The sequence below is a fragment of the Oncorhynchus clarkii genome, chromosome 15 (assembly GCF_045791955.1).
Source record: "Oncorhynchus clarkii lewisi isolate Uvic-CL-2024 chromosome 15, UVic_Ocla_1.0, whole genome shotgun sequence".
NCBI classification, from domain to species: Eukaryota; Metazoa; Chordata; class Actinopteri; order Salmoniformes; family Salmonidae; genus Oncorhynchus; species Oncorhynchus clarkii.
Window position 1 is genome coordinate 19,907,819 of NC_092161.1, and position 17,764 is coordinate 19,925,582.

A 17,764-nucleotide genomic window follows, 5' to 3' on the forward strand; every position below is an offset into this window, starting at 1 on the left:
TAATATGGCTGCCTCTCCTCACCCATATGGCTGCCTCACCTCACTAATATGGCTGCCTCACCTCACTAATATGGCTGCCTCTCCTCACTAATATGGCTGCCTCTCCTCACTAATATGGCTGCCTCTCCTCACTAATATGGCTGCCTCACCTCACTAATATGGCTGCCTCTCCTCACTAATATGGCTGCCTCTCCTCACTAATATGGCTGCCTCACCTCACTAATATGGCTGCCTCTCCTCACTAATATGGCTGCCTCACCTCACCAATATGGCTGCCTCTCCTCACTCTCCTCACCAATATGGCTGCCTCTCCTCACCAAAATGGATGCCTCTCTTCACCACTACAACAGTTCTCTTCTCCAATATGGCTGCCTCTAATGTCCAGTATGGCAGCCTCCCCTCACCAATATGCCTACCATTCTGTCTCCTCCAGGGGCCAAACTCCAGCACTGAGTTGAGCACCATGCTGCTGCCTCGCCCGGTGTCCAGAGAAGAGCACGTGCAGAGGGACCGAGCTCTGAGTGGGGCCAGCTATCTCACAGATGCCTTGGAGGGTAAGGGGCCTCTGTACCTGTGTTTATTTTGGCACTCTTTTTATTATTTAGTCTAATTTTAGTCATTTTGACAAAAATATAATTGAGTCACATTTTTGTAATTTGAAGAAGTATTTAGTCTAGTTAATGTCAAAATGCCGAAAACAGTGGGCCATTTTAGTAAACTAAATGCCCTTTCATTTTAGTCACATCACATTAACCTACAGTAAACATAAATTACTGACTTCAATGTGCACACAATACATAGCCTTGCCATACCAACATATTTTTCTTTATATCATCCTATCACATCTCTTCCAAACACCAAATAGGCAGAAGAGCACATTACTCTGCAGCAGATAAAAAATCACACCCATTAACATACTGTAGCTACAATATATTGTAATCAAAGTTCTGTCATACATTGTAGGTCTGATAGGTTGCAGCAAACTAACTAGCTAGCATTATCAATCTGTTACAATCTGTTTTTACCTGAGCATATACAGTATATTGGGATCTTTCAGATGTGTCTTGAGATTGGTAGTATACAGTGGGGCAAAAAAGTATTTAGTCAGCCACCAATTGTGCAAGTTCTCCCACTTAAAAAGATGAGAGAGGCCTGTAATTTTCATCATAGGTACACTTCAACTATGACAGACAAAATTAGGAAAAAAAATCCAGAAAATCACATTGTAGAATTTTTAATGAATGTATTTGCAAATTATGGTGGAAAATAAGTATTTGGTCAATAACAAAAGTGTATCTCAATACTTTATATATACCCTTTGTTGGCAATGACAGAGGTCAAAAGTTTTCTGTAAGTCTTCACAAGGTTTTCACACACTGTTGCTGGTATTTTGGCCCATTCCTCCATGCAGATCTCCTCTAGAGCAGTGATGTTTTGGGGCTGTTGCTGGGCAACACGGACTTTCAACTCCCTCCAAAGATTTTCTCTGGGGTTGAGATCTGGAGACTGGCTAGGCCACTCTAGGACCTTGAAATGCTTCTTATGAAGCCACTCCTTCGTTGCCCGGGCGGTGTGTTTGGGATCATTGTCATGCTGAAAGACCCAGCCACGTTTCATCTTCAATGCCCTTGCTGATGGAAGGAGGTTTTCACTCAAAATCTCACGATACATGGCCCCATTCATTCTTTCCTTTACACGGATCAGACGTCCTGGTCCCTTTGCAGAAAAACAGCCCCAAAGCATGATGTTTCCACCCCCATGCCTCACAGTAGGTATGGTGTTATTTGGATGCAACTCAGCATTCTTTGTCCTCCAAACACAACGAGTTGAGTTTTTACCAAAAAGTTCTATTTTGGTTTCATCTGACCATATGACATTCTCCCAATCTTCTTCTGGATCATCCAAATGCTCTCTAGCAAACTTCAGACGGGCCTGGACATGTACTGGCTTAAGCAGGGGGACACGTCTGGCACTGCAGGATTTGAGTCCCTGGCGGCGTAGTGTGTTACTGATGGAAGGCTTTGTTACTTTGGTCCCAGCTCTCTGCAGGTCATTCACTAGGTCCCCCTGTGTGGTTCTGGGATTTTTGCTCACTGTTCTTGTGATCATTTTGACCCCACGGGGTGAGATCTTGCGTGGAGCCCCAGATCGAGGGAGATTATCAGTGGTCTTGTATGTCTTCCATTTCCTAATAATTGCTCCCACAGCTGATTTATTCAAACCAAGCTGCTTACTTATTGCAGATTCAGTCTTCCCAGCCTGGTGCAGGTCTACAATTTTGTTTCTGGTGTCCTTTGAAAGCTCTTTGGTCTTGGCCATAGTGGATTTTGGAGTGTGACTGTTTGAAGTTGTGGACAGGTGTCTTTTATACTGATAACAAGTTCAAACAGGTGCCAATAATACAGGTAACGAGTGGAGGACAGAGGAGCCTCTTAAAGAAGTTACAGGTCTGTGAGAGCCAGAAATCTTGCTTGTTTGTAGGTGACCAAATACTTATTTTCCACCATAATTTGCAAATAAATTAATTAAAAAACCTACAATGTGATTTTCTGGATTTTTTTTCTCATTTTGTCTGTCATAGTTGAAGTGTACCTATGATGAAAATTACAGGCCTCTCTCATCTTCTTAAGTGGGAGAACTTGCACAATTGGTGGTTGACTAAATACTTTTTTGCCCCACTGTATATCCCCATCAACTTGTGGGTGCAAATGCTGTCTTCTCCTGTGGAAATGTGGCATTTGGTCTTGTTTGAATCAACACGATAAGTTAAATGGCTCGCCCCCTTTTCTACCGGGAGCTTGTACCAAAGGGCGAGTAGCCATCTTATTTGTATCAATGATTTGTTGCCACCAGATTGGAGAACGGTTGCCAGGCAGAGAGGTGACCTAGGCATGGTATTTATTTTCCACCAATGACAGCATCACAAAGTTGCAATTAGAAAGCCTTACAATTCTGCTAATGTCATGCATGCTTTTGATTGGACCAAACAAATATCACTGAAAGCTCTCAATCTCTCCAAAAACTCTTGTCCAGTCCACTTAGTAGTCATATTTGAGTCACAGAGATAAGTTTCAAGTTTCATGTTTTGAGTTTCAGGTTTTAATGTCACATGTACAAGTACAGTAAACTACCTTTCTTGCAAACGCAAAACCCAACAATGCAATAATCCATAACAATGTAATATAATAAAAAACACACGAGAAATAAGACGAAATATGAAGAACACAATAAGTAAGTCAGTAAGCATAGTATGTACAGGGTTAGTGCCAGTACCATATTAACAATGTGCAGAGATTCTGGAGTGATGGAGGTAGATATGTATAGGCTTAAGGTGACTAGGCAACAGGATATAAGATTTTCAGAGTAGCAGCAGCTTGTATGTGTGGGTGTGTGTGTGTAGAGTCAGGATAAATGTATGTGCGTATTATGTGTGAATGTGTAGATGATGGAGTGAGTGTGTAGGACCCTGTGAGTGTGCATAGAGACAGTACAAAATACAAACAAAAGGTCAGTTAAGATATTTGTCTCATCTCGTTTTTGGCAGCCGAAATGAAAAATATATTTAGTTGGGTGTATTTAGTTAGTTATTGTCTTTTACTGAACAAAAATATAAACTCAAAATGCAACAATTTCAACAATTTTACTGAGTTACAGTGAATGTAAGGAAATCAGTAAATTGAAATAAATTCATTAGGCCCTAATCTATTAATTTCACGACTGGGCAGGGGCGCAGCCATGGATGGGGCTGGGAGGGCATAGGCCCACCCACTTAGGAGCCAGGCCCACCCACTGGGAATGTGTTTTTCCCCACAAAAGGACTTTATTACAGACAAAAATACTCCTCAGTTTCATCTGCTTTCCGGGTGTCTGGTTTCAGACAATCCCACAGATGAAGAAGCCGGATGTGGAGGTCCTGGGCCGACGTGGTTACATGACATCTGCGGTTGTGAGGCTGGTTGGAAGTACTGCCAAATTCTCTAAAATGACGTTGGAGATGGCTTATGGTAGAGAAATTAACATTAAATTCTCTGGCAAGAGCTCTGGTGGACATTCCTGCAGTTAGCATGCCAATTGCATATTATGGTCATGTTCCCACAAACTCTGATAGCCACTGGTCTCTGTGGACCATCAAGGTGACCATTGTGTGAGCACAGGAGCTCCTCATATCTGCTGAAGCTTGAGGCTGTCCTCAATTGTACACAGTCCGTGCCTATGGACTAGATAGAGGGTGACAGTTCAGCAGAAGCCACAGTGCAACACGACACCAACAAGTAAATACAGTACATCACACGTTAGAGGGCCTCGCAGCCGTCAATCTTCATCAAACTCCTCATTAGGCACCCAAGCTTGGCCCTACCAACAAACATCTGGAAATGACATACTGTGCTAAACTTCCTGAAGAAAATGCATAAAGAGGACATTTTTGGTGGAATTTCCAAGTCAAGTTGGATTTTCAGAAAGAGTAGTCTAAGTAGACTAAAATCACAACTGAGGGAAGATAGAAAAGTGGATAAGTAGCAGAGTGTACATTACTTAGACACGGAACAGTCTCTTACACCACAAAGTGGATAAGTAGCAGAGTGTACATTACTTAGACACGGGACAGTCTCTTACAACCCCCCCCCCCCTCTTCTCCCCATCCTAGAACTGGAGGAGTCGCGTCAGAAGTGCCACCCGTGCTGGTATGAGTTTGCCCACAAGTACCTGATCTGGGAAAGCAGTCCGCGCTGGCTGCAGTTGAAGGCGCTGGTCAAGGTGATGGTGATGGATCCCTTCCTGGACCTAGCCATTACCATCTGCATCGTGCTCAACACCCTGTTCATGGCCATGGAGCACTACCCCATGACCGACGAGTTCAACGGCATGCTGTCCATAGGCAACCTGGTAAGTGGAGAGGAGAGGGCACAGGGGTCAGCCTTGGCGGTCACACGTATGCCTTTTTGCTGTTGTTGCTGTTTTTTGGCCACCATCCTCTTTGAAGTATCTTAGTCTAGGTTCAGAGTTTTTCCTGGTCATATTAGTTAGTCAGAAAGAAAGAACTCTTTGCTCCATTATGTCCTATGCTGACATTGAGATGCATGCTCATAGGTAGGTAGGGAATGAATGAATGACAGACACACTGCACAGACACTATCAGCCTAAATTGAAATTTGGATTTATTTTGATATATTCTATTATTTTATATTGCGCTAATTTCCTGTAGGTGGACAGTATGTGTTATTACGTTACACAAGCTGACTTTTTGACCACATGGAAATGAAGGCAAATACCTTTTTACCTCAGATTAGTGAAGTTTGGTCCTGCTTTAAATACATTTCAGCTTATAAACTCTTCATGTTTTGGTCTCAACATCACATAAAACCTGATTTCCCCCTAATCAATATGAGTGATTAATTTCCACAAATGTTTTGGTGCTCGTTATAAAAAATACAAATAATATTGTGGCATGTGTAGGTATGTCAGAGTCTAGGTGATGTGGGTAAGGCGGAGTCAGGCGCAGGACACAGAGATGAGTAATAATAGTAACTTTACTCCAAAATAATCTTCCAACAAGGAGAACGAAAATCCAGAATCACATAAACAAGACAAATGACAACAATAAACACGCACAAAACCATGATGGCTCCAGAGAGTTAAATAGGGAAATAATTCAAACGTAATGGGAACCAGGTGTGTACAATACAGACCAAACAAATGGAAAAAGAAATGTAGATCGATGGAGGCTAGAAAGCCGGTGACGTCGACCCCCGAACGTCGCCCCGAACAAGGAGAGGCACCAACTTCGGCGGAAGTCGCGAAAGGTAGTACATTTTATGATTATGTTTTCAATATATCATGAACTGTTTCTGCATGTTGATTACTGATTTAGACACTTAAAAACTGTGTCTTGATTCATTGGGCTATTTATCAAAAGTTATTGTCAACGGGAACCAGCAACAGCATAATTTTCAACTTGTATTTTAGTGTGCGGGGCACCGGTTAGTTGAGGTAATATGTACATGTAGGTAGAGTTATTGAAGTGACTATGCATAGATGATAACTACAGAGAGTAGCAGCGGTGTAAAAGAGGGGGGGAGGCAATGCAAATAGCCTGGGTAGCCATTTGATTAGGTGTTCAGGAGTCTTATGGCTTGGAAGTAGAAGCTGTTAAGAAGCCTCTTGGACCTAGACTTGGTGCTCCTGGAACCTCTTGCAGTGTAGTAGCAGAGAGAACAGTCTATGATTAGGGTGGCTAGGGTGACTCTGACACCGCCTGGGATAGAGGTCCTGGATGGCAGGAAGCTTGGCCTCAGTGATGTACTGAGCCGTTCGCACTACCCTCTGTATAAATACACCCAGACACTACAAAGATACATGCGTCCTTCCTAACTCAGTTGCCGGATAGAAAGGAAACCACTAAGGGATTTAACCATGAGGCCAATAGTCATTTTAAAACAGTTACAGAGTTTTATGGCTGTGATAAGACAACTGAGGATGGATCAACAACATTGTATTTACAACATTGTATTCCAAAACAAGCATCCTGTTTGCAATAAGACACTAAAGTAAAACAGCAAAAATGTACTTTTTGTCCTGATTGCAAAGCGTTATGTTTGGGGCAAATCCAACACAACACATCACTGAGTACCACTCTTCATATTTTCAAACATGGTGGTGGCTGCATCATGTTATGGGTATGCTTGTCATCGGCAAGGACTTGGTAGTTTGTTTAGGTGAAAAAAATACATGGAATAGAGCTAAAAGAATACTAGAGGAAAAACTAGTTCAGTCCAAAATACACTGGGAGACAAATTCCCCTTTCATTAGGACAATATCCTAAAATACACAGCCAAATATACACTGGAGCTGCTTACCAAGACATTGAATGCTCCTGAATGGCCTAGTTACAGTTCAGTTTTTACTTAAATCGATTTGAAAATCTATGGCAAGACTTGAAAAATGCTGTCTAGCAATGATCAACAACCAACTTGACAAAACTTTAAGAATTTTTTAAAGAATAATGGGCAAATATTGTTCAATCCAGGTATGCAAAACTCTTAGAGACTTACCCAAAAACACACACAGCTTTAATCACTATCAAAGGTGATTCTAAGATGTATTGACTCAGGGTGTTGAATACTTATCTAATCAATATATATTAGTGTTTATTTTTCATCAATACAAAATATTGTATATTGTGTGAGTATTGCATGCAGATTGTTGATAGAAAAGGATGATTAAATACATTTGAATCACACTTTGTAACATAACTAAATGTGTAAAAAGTCTTATAGTTCCACCTTGCAAGGTATTGGGATATTGATTTCCCCTGAAAATCGCTCTCAGATCCTCACAAGTGCATAGGGCATAGGGGCTAAGGGTTAATTTGGGATAACAACGGTGCAACAACCTGTTAATCACACATCAATAGACATCATTCACAGAAATGAGTTTACAATCACAGTAAAAAGTAAATTGTGGTGGAATAAAGGCAAATCACCTGAATGGGATGGTATTCCTCCTGAGGTCTATTTGCATTTTTGGAATATGTTAGGTCCACTATCGCTCAAAATTATTAATAAAGATGTTCACAAAGGTTCATTTGGGAGAGATGTGAATAAAAGCTTTTTATGGACTAAAATTGTCATATCACTGGCCTGTCTTGGAACATATGGGAATTGGCTCCAATTTCATTAATATGATTAAAATAATATATGCCAATTCCTCAGTCATAGTTATGACAGGCAATATCTGCTCTCCTCCGTTCAGAATCACTAGAAGCAGCAGAGATGACAATCCAATTTCGCCTTTGCTATTCTTATTATCCATGGTTACTCAGGCCCGGGCAATTTGTCAATCAAAGGAGATAAAACACATTTCCCTAAAATCTACTGATCACTTCGTCGCATTATACACAAACATTTTACTATATCTAGACAATGTATCTCAATTGCTCCCAAACATATTGAATATCAAAGATAAATTCATCTTCATCTCAAGTTATAAAATGAATCTAACCAAATCAGCCCTACTTCCTCTCTCAAGACCCCAGTGGAGGACTACATCTCTACTTATGGAATCCCAATCGTTTCTCATTTTAAATATTTTTGAGTATATATATTTCCTTAGATAAAACCACTGCCAGAAACTTTAATAGAATGCTCAAATCAATTCAATCCGACATCCGTAGTTGGAATAATAGGCCAGTTGCTGTCATGTCCTGACCATAGAAAGCCTTTATTTTCTATGGTGGAGTAGGTCAGGGTGTGACTGGGGGGTGTTCTAGTTTATTATTTCTATGTGTAGTCTAGTTTTTGTATTTCCCAATCAGAGGCAGCTGTCTATTGTTGTCTCTGAAGTCCCGCACCTGAGCCACACGCCGATGCTGGAGAATCCGCGGGATTAGAGGGTTCTTCGTCCCGCACCAGAGCCGCCACCGACACTAGACACCCCCCCTAACCCTCACTTTTGGTTTCAGGTTTTGTGGCCGGACCAAAAGGGAGGGTTAGAAAGCCTTTTTTTCTATGGTGGAGTAGGTCAGGGCGTGACTGGGGTGTGTTCTAGTTTATTATTTATATGTGTAGTCTAGTTTTTGTATTTCTAAGTTGGCCTGGTATGGTTCCCAATCAGAGGCAGCTGTCTATCGTTGTCTCTGATTGGGGATCATATTTAGGTAGCCTTTTCCCACCTGTTGTTTGTGGGATCTTGTTTTTGTATTGTTGCTTTTGAGCCATACAAGGCTGTATGTTTGTTTGTTTGTTTCTCTTTATTGTTTTGTTTCTGGTTCACATTTAAATAAATTATGATGAACCCAAATCACACTGCACCTTGGTCTACCCATTTCGACGAGCGTTACACCTGCATAATATCTATTGTCAAAATAAACATATTGCCATGGCTGAATTTCTGTAGTTCAAGCTTCCCATATCTTCCCTTTCTGGCCATAGGGATAAAATTCATAGTGCGGATTCAAAATGTATATGACAAGGTAAACAATCCAGAATAAAATTAACAGATTTACAAAGAGGGAAAGACATAGGTGGACTATCTGTATCCGACTTTAAATAGTATGTCCAGCCACTAGCATTTAGCCCAAGCCTAAATCGGTTTGGACATGGTTCTTATATAGTAAGAGTGAAATATGGTGTCTCCTATTGCCTGGAAGAGGTAGTCTTCACTGATACTGTATATCCCTTAAACTATGTAAACTAGGCTTTGGTTATTGCTCACACGATTTATGTTTGAAAACAATGTAACTGGGAATCAAAATGGCATGCCCATACTCCAATATTTGTGATCTGGAGGGCGGCCTTTACTGATATCATGGGCAGTAACGGTTTGAGAACATTCTAAGATTTGAAAGATACATACTAGAGTTGGGCCATATCCAGATTTCCATACTGTCATAAAGTTTCTGTACCACACCGGGGTATACGGTATTACTGAATGTGCACACAAGGGACGAGATGGGATGGGACTGAGGGGGGATGGGTGGAGGTTATCTTTGTATGCATTTGTTTGTATGCATTTGTTTTTGTACCTGTAAAAAACAAAGAGTCACGAAAAAATACGATGTTCACTTAAGTCAGTAAACCCAGTTATGTGTGTTTGTATATTATCTGCACGTTCTCTATAGTGCTGATTATGGGCCCTGGTCAAAAGTCGAGCACTGTAGAGCACTATACAGTATAGGGCAGGGCTACCCAATCCTCTTCCTGGAGATCTACCTTTCTGTGGGTTTTCAGTCCAACCCTAATTTAACACACTTGATTCTACTAATTAGCTGCTCAACAAGACCTGAATCTGATATGCTAAATTAGGGTTGGACTGAAAACCTACAGAAAGGTAGATCTCCAGGAAGAGGATTGAGCAGCCCTGGTATAGGGCAGCCAAAGTCAACTGACGGACCGCGGTCCGGGTCTGGACAACATCGCATTTTGTTATATAAAAGTCAATAAATTACTTTTTAGACAGTTTTTAAAAATCAACCGGGCACAGCGGCCTCTTTACCTCAGCAACCTCTCTTTCTTGCTCTCTCTCGAAGCAACGCCCACCTCTACTAGTGCCCCGTCTAATCCAATTGCGTCGTTATATGCAAATACAATAGGCTGTGTCATACCCAATCACATCAATACAAATATCATCTGCTGAACCTTGGGACAAGCAGGCAGAAAGAAACAAAAATATTTGACTGCGGTTCAACTGTTAATATCACAGATAGGAGCTTAGTTACCAGTATCAAAAAAAAGAAAAGTTGACTCTGAAAAGCGTATATTCAAAGACGAGTGGACGGAACATTAAGCATTCATTCTCCCCACAACTAGCACAAACTAATGCTCCTGATATGCAGCGAGTCCGTATGTTATGCACCATTATGACACCATACATAACAAATTGAACACGGAGGTGAGAACAAACAAGATTAACCAACTCAAATCCCATATGAGATGTCCATCAAAGTCCTTGTCAATTCCCTGACAGCCCAACAATGTGCAACGGAGTGTTCACTGAGGATAGCTTGGGGTTTTTCAGAAGCTGAGAAAGTAAAAGAATGCATGTGTGAATTTGCTGACACCTTGCTTGAAGGTAAATAAAAATATAAGCTCAGGGAAAATATCAAACAGATCCCACTGTCGGATTCCACAGCAATGAGGAGAACTGAAACGTCCCTTTTTCAGGACCCTGTCTTTCAAAGATAATTTGTAAAAATCCAAATAACTTCACAGATCTTCATTGTAAAGGGTTTAAAAACTGTTTCCTATGCTTGTTCAATGACCCATAAACAATTAATGAACATGCACCTGTGGAACGGTCTTTAAGACACTAACAACTTACAGACGGTAGGCAATTAAGGTCACAGTTATGAAAACTGAAAAGAGGCCTTTCCACTGACTCTGAAAAACACCAAAAGAAAGATGCCCAGGGTCCATGTTCATCTGCGTGAACGTGCCTTAGGCATGCTGCAAGGAGGCATAAGGACTGCAGATGTGGCCAGGGCAATAAATTGCAATGTCCGTACTGCGAGACGTCTAAGACAGCACTACAGGGAGACATGACGGACAGCTGATCGTCCTCACAGTGGCAGACCACGTGTAACAACACCTGCACAGGATCGGTACATCCGAACATCACACCTGTGGGACTGGTACAGGATGGCAACAAGAACTGCCCGAGTTACACCAGGAACGCACAATCCCTCCATCAGTGCTCAGACTGTTCGCAATAGGCTGAGAGAGGCTGGACTGAGGGCTTGTAGGCCTGTTGTAAGGCAGGTCCACACCAGACATCACTGGTAACAATGTCGCCTATGGGCACAAACCCACTGTCGCTGGACCAGACAGGACTGGCAAAAAGTGCTCTTCACTGACGAGCCACAGTTTTGTCTCACCAGGGGTGATGGTCGGATGCGCGTTTATCGTCGAAGGAATGAGCATTACACCGGGGCCTGTACTTTGGAGCAGGATCGATTTGGAGGTGGAGGGTCCGTCATGGTCTAGGGCGGTGCGTTACAGCATCATCGGACTGAGCTTGTTGTCATTGCAGGCAATCTCAACCCTCATGTGGTACCCTTCCTGCATGACAATGCCACCAGCAATACTGCTCGTTCAATGCGTGATTTCCTGCAAGACAGGAATGTCAGGGATCTGCCATGGCCAGCCAAGAGCCCGGATCTCAATCCCATTGAGCACGTCTGGGACCTGTTGGATCGAAGGGTGAGGGCTAAGGCCATTTCCCCAGAAATTTCCTGGAACTTGCAGGTGCCTTGGTGGAGAGTGGGGTAACATCTCACAGCAAGAATTGGCCAATTTGGTGCAGTTCATGAGGAGGAGATGCACTGCAGTACTTAATGCAGCTGGTGGCCACACCAGATACTGACTGTTACTTTTGATTTTTGATGCCCCCTTTGTTCAGGGACACATTATTCCATTTATGTTAGTCACATGTCTGTGGAACTTGTTCAGTTTGTGTCTCAGTTGTTGAATCTTGTTATGTTCATACAAATATTTACACGTTACGTTTTCTGAAAATGAACGCAGTTGACAGTGAGAGGACGTTTTTTTTGTTGTTGCTGAGTTTAGCTGACGATTTAACTTCACAACTTAATGAGGCCATTCAGAATCCACCATGCATTTCATTATCTGTGGATGAATAAACAGATAACACTGATAATGTCCAGCTTCTGGTGTTTTTCAGATTTTATAACGAAACCAAGAAGGAATTCTGTGAGGAGCTGTTGGGCTTAACCCATCTAGAAGCACACTCACAGAGAGAGGATACCCATGAGGTCATCAAAGGGATGCTGACAGACAGGGAATATATCTGAAGGCAGTGGTCTCCATCAGCACAGATGGAGCTCCAGCCATGATGGGAAGAGGGAGGGGACTGGTTGCACGTTTGAAAGAGAACCACCCTGACCTGACATCATATCACTGCATCATTCATCAATGCGCCCTGTGTGCCAGTCTGGGAATGGAGTATTCTGAGGTCATGACAATGATGATGAAACTGATCAACTTTTTGAGAGCAACATCATCGCTACAACACCACCTGCTACTAGACAGTCGGACAGAGGCCAATGCCAGTTTTGATGACTTACACAACAATGTCAGATGGCTCAGCAAAGGAAGGGTTTTGGAACGCTTTTGGGCCATTCAAGAGGATGTCAAGACGTTCTTATCAGAGCAAAAGAGTAACAAGGCAACTCAGTTTTCTGAGTTTTTGGAAGATGAGGAGAAGGTGGAAACAGTTGCATTTTTGACAGACATTACATCACAATTTAATCAACTGAATGTTAAGCTGTAGGGATGGGTCAACACAGCTTTTCAAGAATGATCTCCAGGGAGAACCACTTCCCCAATCTTCAGGTGCAAATGCAGGGAAACAAAGATGTTCCCAAACATGTTGATTTCATCCAGAAGCTGATGGATAGCTTCAAGACTCGCTCTGATTACTTTACTTATGGGAGAGAACGGCTGCTGCTCATCCAGAACCCCTTCTTGGTAAAAAATTTGACAAAGTTGTCAGAAAAGGCTAAACAGATCTTCAGATGGGTAGATGTTGCATTACTACAAATGGAGTTGATTGAGCTGCATGAAAATGTGTCTTTGAAGGAGCAGGCTGGTGACTGTGACCCTGGCACCTTCTGGGGAAAGACGGTGCCTGCAGCTGATGTTCCTGTTCTCAAGAAACTGGACTAGACATCCTGACCATGTTTGGCTCCAACATACATCTGTGAATGAGCCATCTCCACAATGAACTTCATCCAAAACAAATACCGCACCAGGCTCACAAATGAACACCTGCACCAGTATCTCAGAGTTGCTCTCATGAAGTTCAAAGCATTGGCAGGAGAAAGAAAGTGTCATTTCTCTCATTAATGCAAAGGCATGGCCCAGAGTGACTTATACATGAATATTGCATGGCCCAGAGTGACTTATACATGAATATTGCATGGCCCAGAGTGACTTATACATGAATATTGCATGGCCCAGAGTGACTTATACATGAATATTGCATGGCCCAGAGTGACTTATACATTAATATTGCATGGCCTAGAGTGACTTATACATGAATATTGCATGGCCCAGAGTGACTTATACATGAATATTGCATGGCCCAGAGTGACTTATACATGAATATTGCATGGCCTAGAGTGACTTATACATGAATATTGCATGGCCCAGAGTGACTTATACATGAATATTACATGACCCACAGTGACTTATACATACATGAATATTGCATGGCCCAGAGTGACTTATACATGAATACTGCATGGCCCAGAGTGACTTATAAATGAATATGGCATGGCCCAGAGTGACTAAAACATGAATATTGCATGACCCAGAGTGACTTATACATGATATTGATGACCCACAGTGACCTTCTGTGCATGCAGATTATTATTTTTGGTCAACTCTCCTTTGTTCTCCAGAAAACATGCACTTTATTTTATTTACATTTGTTTTATTTTTTTTATTTATGGCCCTTGTACAGTGGTTCACAGTGCACTTTTTGCATAGACAATTATGCAACCACTTTTGATCTTCAGCAATGTTGATGCAATGTTGCACATGTTAACATTCAAAATAAAAAAAGTTATAATTCATTCAAATTCTTAGTCTCATTTAATGTATTTAATGTACATTTTACAAAACAGTATGTTTCCTAAGTCGTAGATGACTATGTTTGTTACAACGCTGTACCACTGATAAAGGATGATATCCATCCAGACTTTTGACACCTAGGATATTTGTGTCACTGGACCTTGTCGATAGTTGAGTACACCTGGTATAGGGAATATGCTGCCATTTCGGACACAGGTGGTGTTAGGGTTATGTAATTTGTTGTGTTGTACCAGGAGTGGTCCAACAAGGAAGTCATTTCAGGCCAACGGGTCCAAAATCAATAGAGCTTTTCCTCCACTTGGCTGGTCACAGTGTGCTACAGTGAACAGTCCGGCGTGTGTGTGTGTGTGTGTGTGTGTGTGTGTGTGACCACAGCAGATACAGCATATGCTGTCTCATCCCTATCTTGTCCTGCCCAGCTTTTAGCGAGACCTGTCATTATCACCTTAGTCACTTGAGTCTGAAATGTCGTGGAGTGGTGGCTGTGTTGGATATGTCATGGAAATTCTACACACTGGGACACTCAAAGTCAATTTTAAATGAATAATTGTTTATTAACAGTTAATTGGAGAGGTTCCAACAAACTGGATGCACAATTGTACACGTCTGTCAGGAGTTCCATCGGGGCAGTCCCGTTAGATCTCTTATATACTGCTTACAGACACGTTACATAGGCATGATTTAGCTTATTCATCATTAACGTTTGGTTCATGCATGTGACCGATCAATACTGGTTCATATTATGTAAAATACCAATACCGCACGAGGCTTCTTCTCTCCAAGCTGAGACCTTGAAACTGAGATATCCTTTCAAGGTTCTGGGCGTACTGCCAAATTGCAGATACTGATAGTGAAGATTCCTTCAATCAGTCACTTGCATGAACACAGGAATGTGTTATTAGAAAAGCACAAACATAAAATGTTCCATCACAGATAGATAGAGCAATAAGAATGTGACGTATTATTGATGAACGGTAATTCTGTGTAGTTACAGGGTTAACCCATTACCATTAGGTATAATGAAGTATTCTCGCGGCTTGCTAGAGCATTGTGAACTGCGGTAGCGCAGTGGTCTAAGTTTGTTTCTAGTGCTGGGCAATCATTTTTTTCTTTTTTTTTTAAACCAAGGAAGGTATATATCGACGTTCTCGGAACCTTTTCAAACGTTTGGAATCGCTGTCTATTTCCAGCGATCAGTCTGACACAGCAGACTAACTGTCAGTTCACAAAGTATGTGGACACCCTTTCAAGTTAGTGGATTTGGCTATTTCAGCCACATCCATTGCTGACAGGTGTATAACATTGAGCACACTGCCATGCAATCTCCACACTCACTACCAAGGGGGCTCCCGAGTGGCGCAGCAGTCACCTCTAGCACTGCATCTCAGTGCTAGAGGTGACCCTGGTTCAATTCCATGCTGTATCACTACCGGTACCTACCTCAATGCATAGTGCCAACTGTAAAGTTTGGTGGAGGAGAAATAATGGTGTGGGGCTGTTTTTCATGGTTTTCAGTGAAGGGAAAACGCTACAGCATACAATGACATTGTAGATGATTCTGTGCTTCCAACTTTGTGGCAACAGTTTGGGCAAGGCCCTTTCCTGTTTCAGCAAGCCAGGCCTAATCGCCAAACATCAGTGCATGACCTCACTAATGCTCTTGTGGCTGAATGGAAGCAATTCCCCACAGCAATGTTCCAACATCTAGTGCTGCATTTCCCAAACTCGGTCCTGGGGACTCCAAGGGGTGCACGTTTTGGTTTTTGCCTTAGCACTATGCAGCTTATTCAAATATTGAACTCATCATCAAGCTTTGATTATTTGAATCAGTTGTGTAGAACTAGGTCAAAAAATAAAACATGCACCCAATGGGGTACCCAGGACCGAGTTTGGGAGACACTGATCTAGTGGAAAGCCTTCCCAGAAGAGTGGAGGCTGTTATAGCAGCAAAGTGGGGACCAACTCCATATTAATGCCTATGATTTTGGACTGAGATGTTCGACTAGCATGTGTCCACATACTTTTGGTTATGTAGTATATATTGTCTCTCTCTCTGAACATGCTTATTCGTGTGTTTGTGTCTCTGCGTGTGTCTTGGTTTGTGTGCGTGAGCATGTGTGTACATGTTTGGGGCTGTTCTCCTGAGGCCAGTTGGGCGTGTCTCGTTCCATGGAGTATGTTAACTGTGGGAATGAAACCTTGTTGATGCCCCTCTGTGTGCAGTGTCATGCTTCCCAGAGAGAGCTTGTCACATGGCATCTCCTCTCTGCCCTCCTCCCTGTTGAGCCTGCACCCACCACCCTTCCACTCGCATGAGCCTGACTCTGCTCTGTACGTGGTTGTGTGTGTGTGTCTGGATATGCATGTGTGTGTGTGTTTTGTGGGTGTGGGTGTGTGTGTATATCTTCATACAGTATATGCTGAGCCACCATGACCACAGTCAGCACAGCACAGGCCCTAGTTTACACAGCAATGGCCGACATCTCGCGCCCCTCGGCTACCCTTCAGCCACAAAGACATTGCGGAACAGACGTACAGACGAACACCTACGTGTCAGGCCTGTTAGATAGTCACATGAGTGTGTCAGTTGCTGGCATGTTTTCATTTTCAGAAACGTGCATGCACTGCACATCTGTATGTGTCTGTGTGAAAGAAGACAGGAGTACGTTGTTTAGGATGGGAGAGTGACAGACAGGTTTGGGGTGGGAGAGTAACAGACATGTTTGGGGTAGGAGAGTAACAGACAGGTTTGGGGTAGGAGAGTAACAGACAGGTTTGGGGTGGGAGAGTGACAGGCAGGTTTGGGGAGGGAGAGTGACAGACAGGTTTGGGGTGGGAGAGTAACAGACATGTTTGGGGTAGGAGAGTAACAGACAGGTTTGGGGTGGGAGAGTGACAGGCAGGTTTGGGGAGGGAGAGTGACAGACAGGTTTGGGGTGGGAGAGTAACAGACATGTTTAGAGAGGGAGAGTGACAGGCAGGTTTGGGGAGGGAGAGTGACAGGCAGGTTTGGGGAGGGAGAGTGACAGGCAGGTTTGAGGAAGGAGAGTGACAGACAGGTTTGGGGTGGGAGAGTGACAGACAGATTTGGTGTAGGAGAGTGACAGACAGGATTATGGTGGGAGAGTGACAGACAGGTTTAGGGTGGGAGAGTGACAGACAGGTTTGGGGAGGGAGAGTATCAGACAGGTTTGGGGTGGGAGAGTGACAGACTGTAGTAGGGTGGGAGAATGACAAACAGGTTTGGGGTGGGAGAGTGACAGACAGGTTTGAGGAGGGAGAATGACAGACAGGTTTGGGGTGGGAGAGTGACAGACAGGTTTGAGGTGGGAGAGTGACGGTGGGAGCGTGACAGACGGGTTTGAGGAGGGAGAGTGACAGACAGGTTTGGGGTGGGAGAGTGACAGACAGGTTTGGGCTGGGAGAGTGACAGACAGGTTTGGGGTGGGAGAGTGACGGTGGGAGCGTGACAGACAGGTTTGGGGTGGGAGAGTGACGGTGGGAGCGTGACAGACAGGTTTGGGGTGGGAGAGTGCCAGACAGGTTTGGGCTGGGAGAGTGACAGTGGCAGAGTGACAGACCGGTTTGGGGTGGGAGAGTGTCAGACGGGTTTGGGGTGGGAGAGTGACGGTGGGAGCGTGACAGACAGGTTTGGG

At 43.1% G+C, this 17,764-nt stretch overlaps 1 protein-coding gene across 1 annotated transcript in view; it reads left to right on the plus strand.

Moving 5' to 3' along the window:
* The window catches only part of LOC139367023 (sodium channel protein type 3 subunit alpha-like), a 177,973-nt gene that overhangs the window by 71,949 nt on the left and 88,260 nt on the right, over positions 1-17,764 (plus strand). The window contains exons 12-13 of the mRNA XM_071104908.1: positions 434-554; positions 4,646-4,884. Of these exons, the coding sequence (XP_070961009.1) occupies positions 434-554; positions 4,646-4,884 (360 nt within the window). The remainder of the gene's footprint in view (positions 1-433; positions 555-4,645; positions 4,885-17,764) is intronic.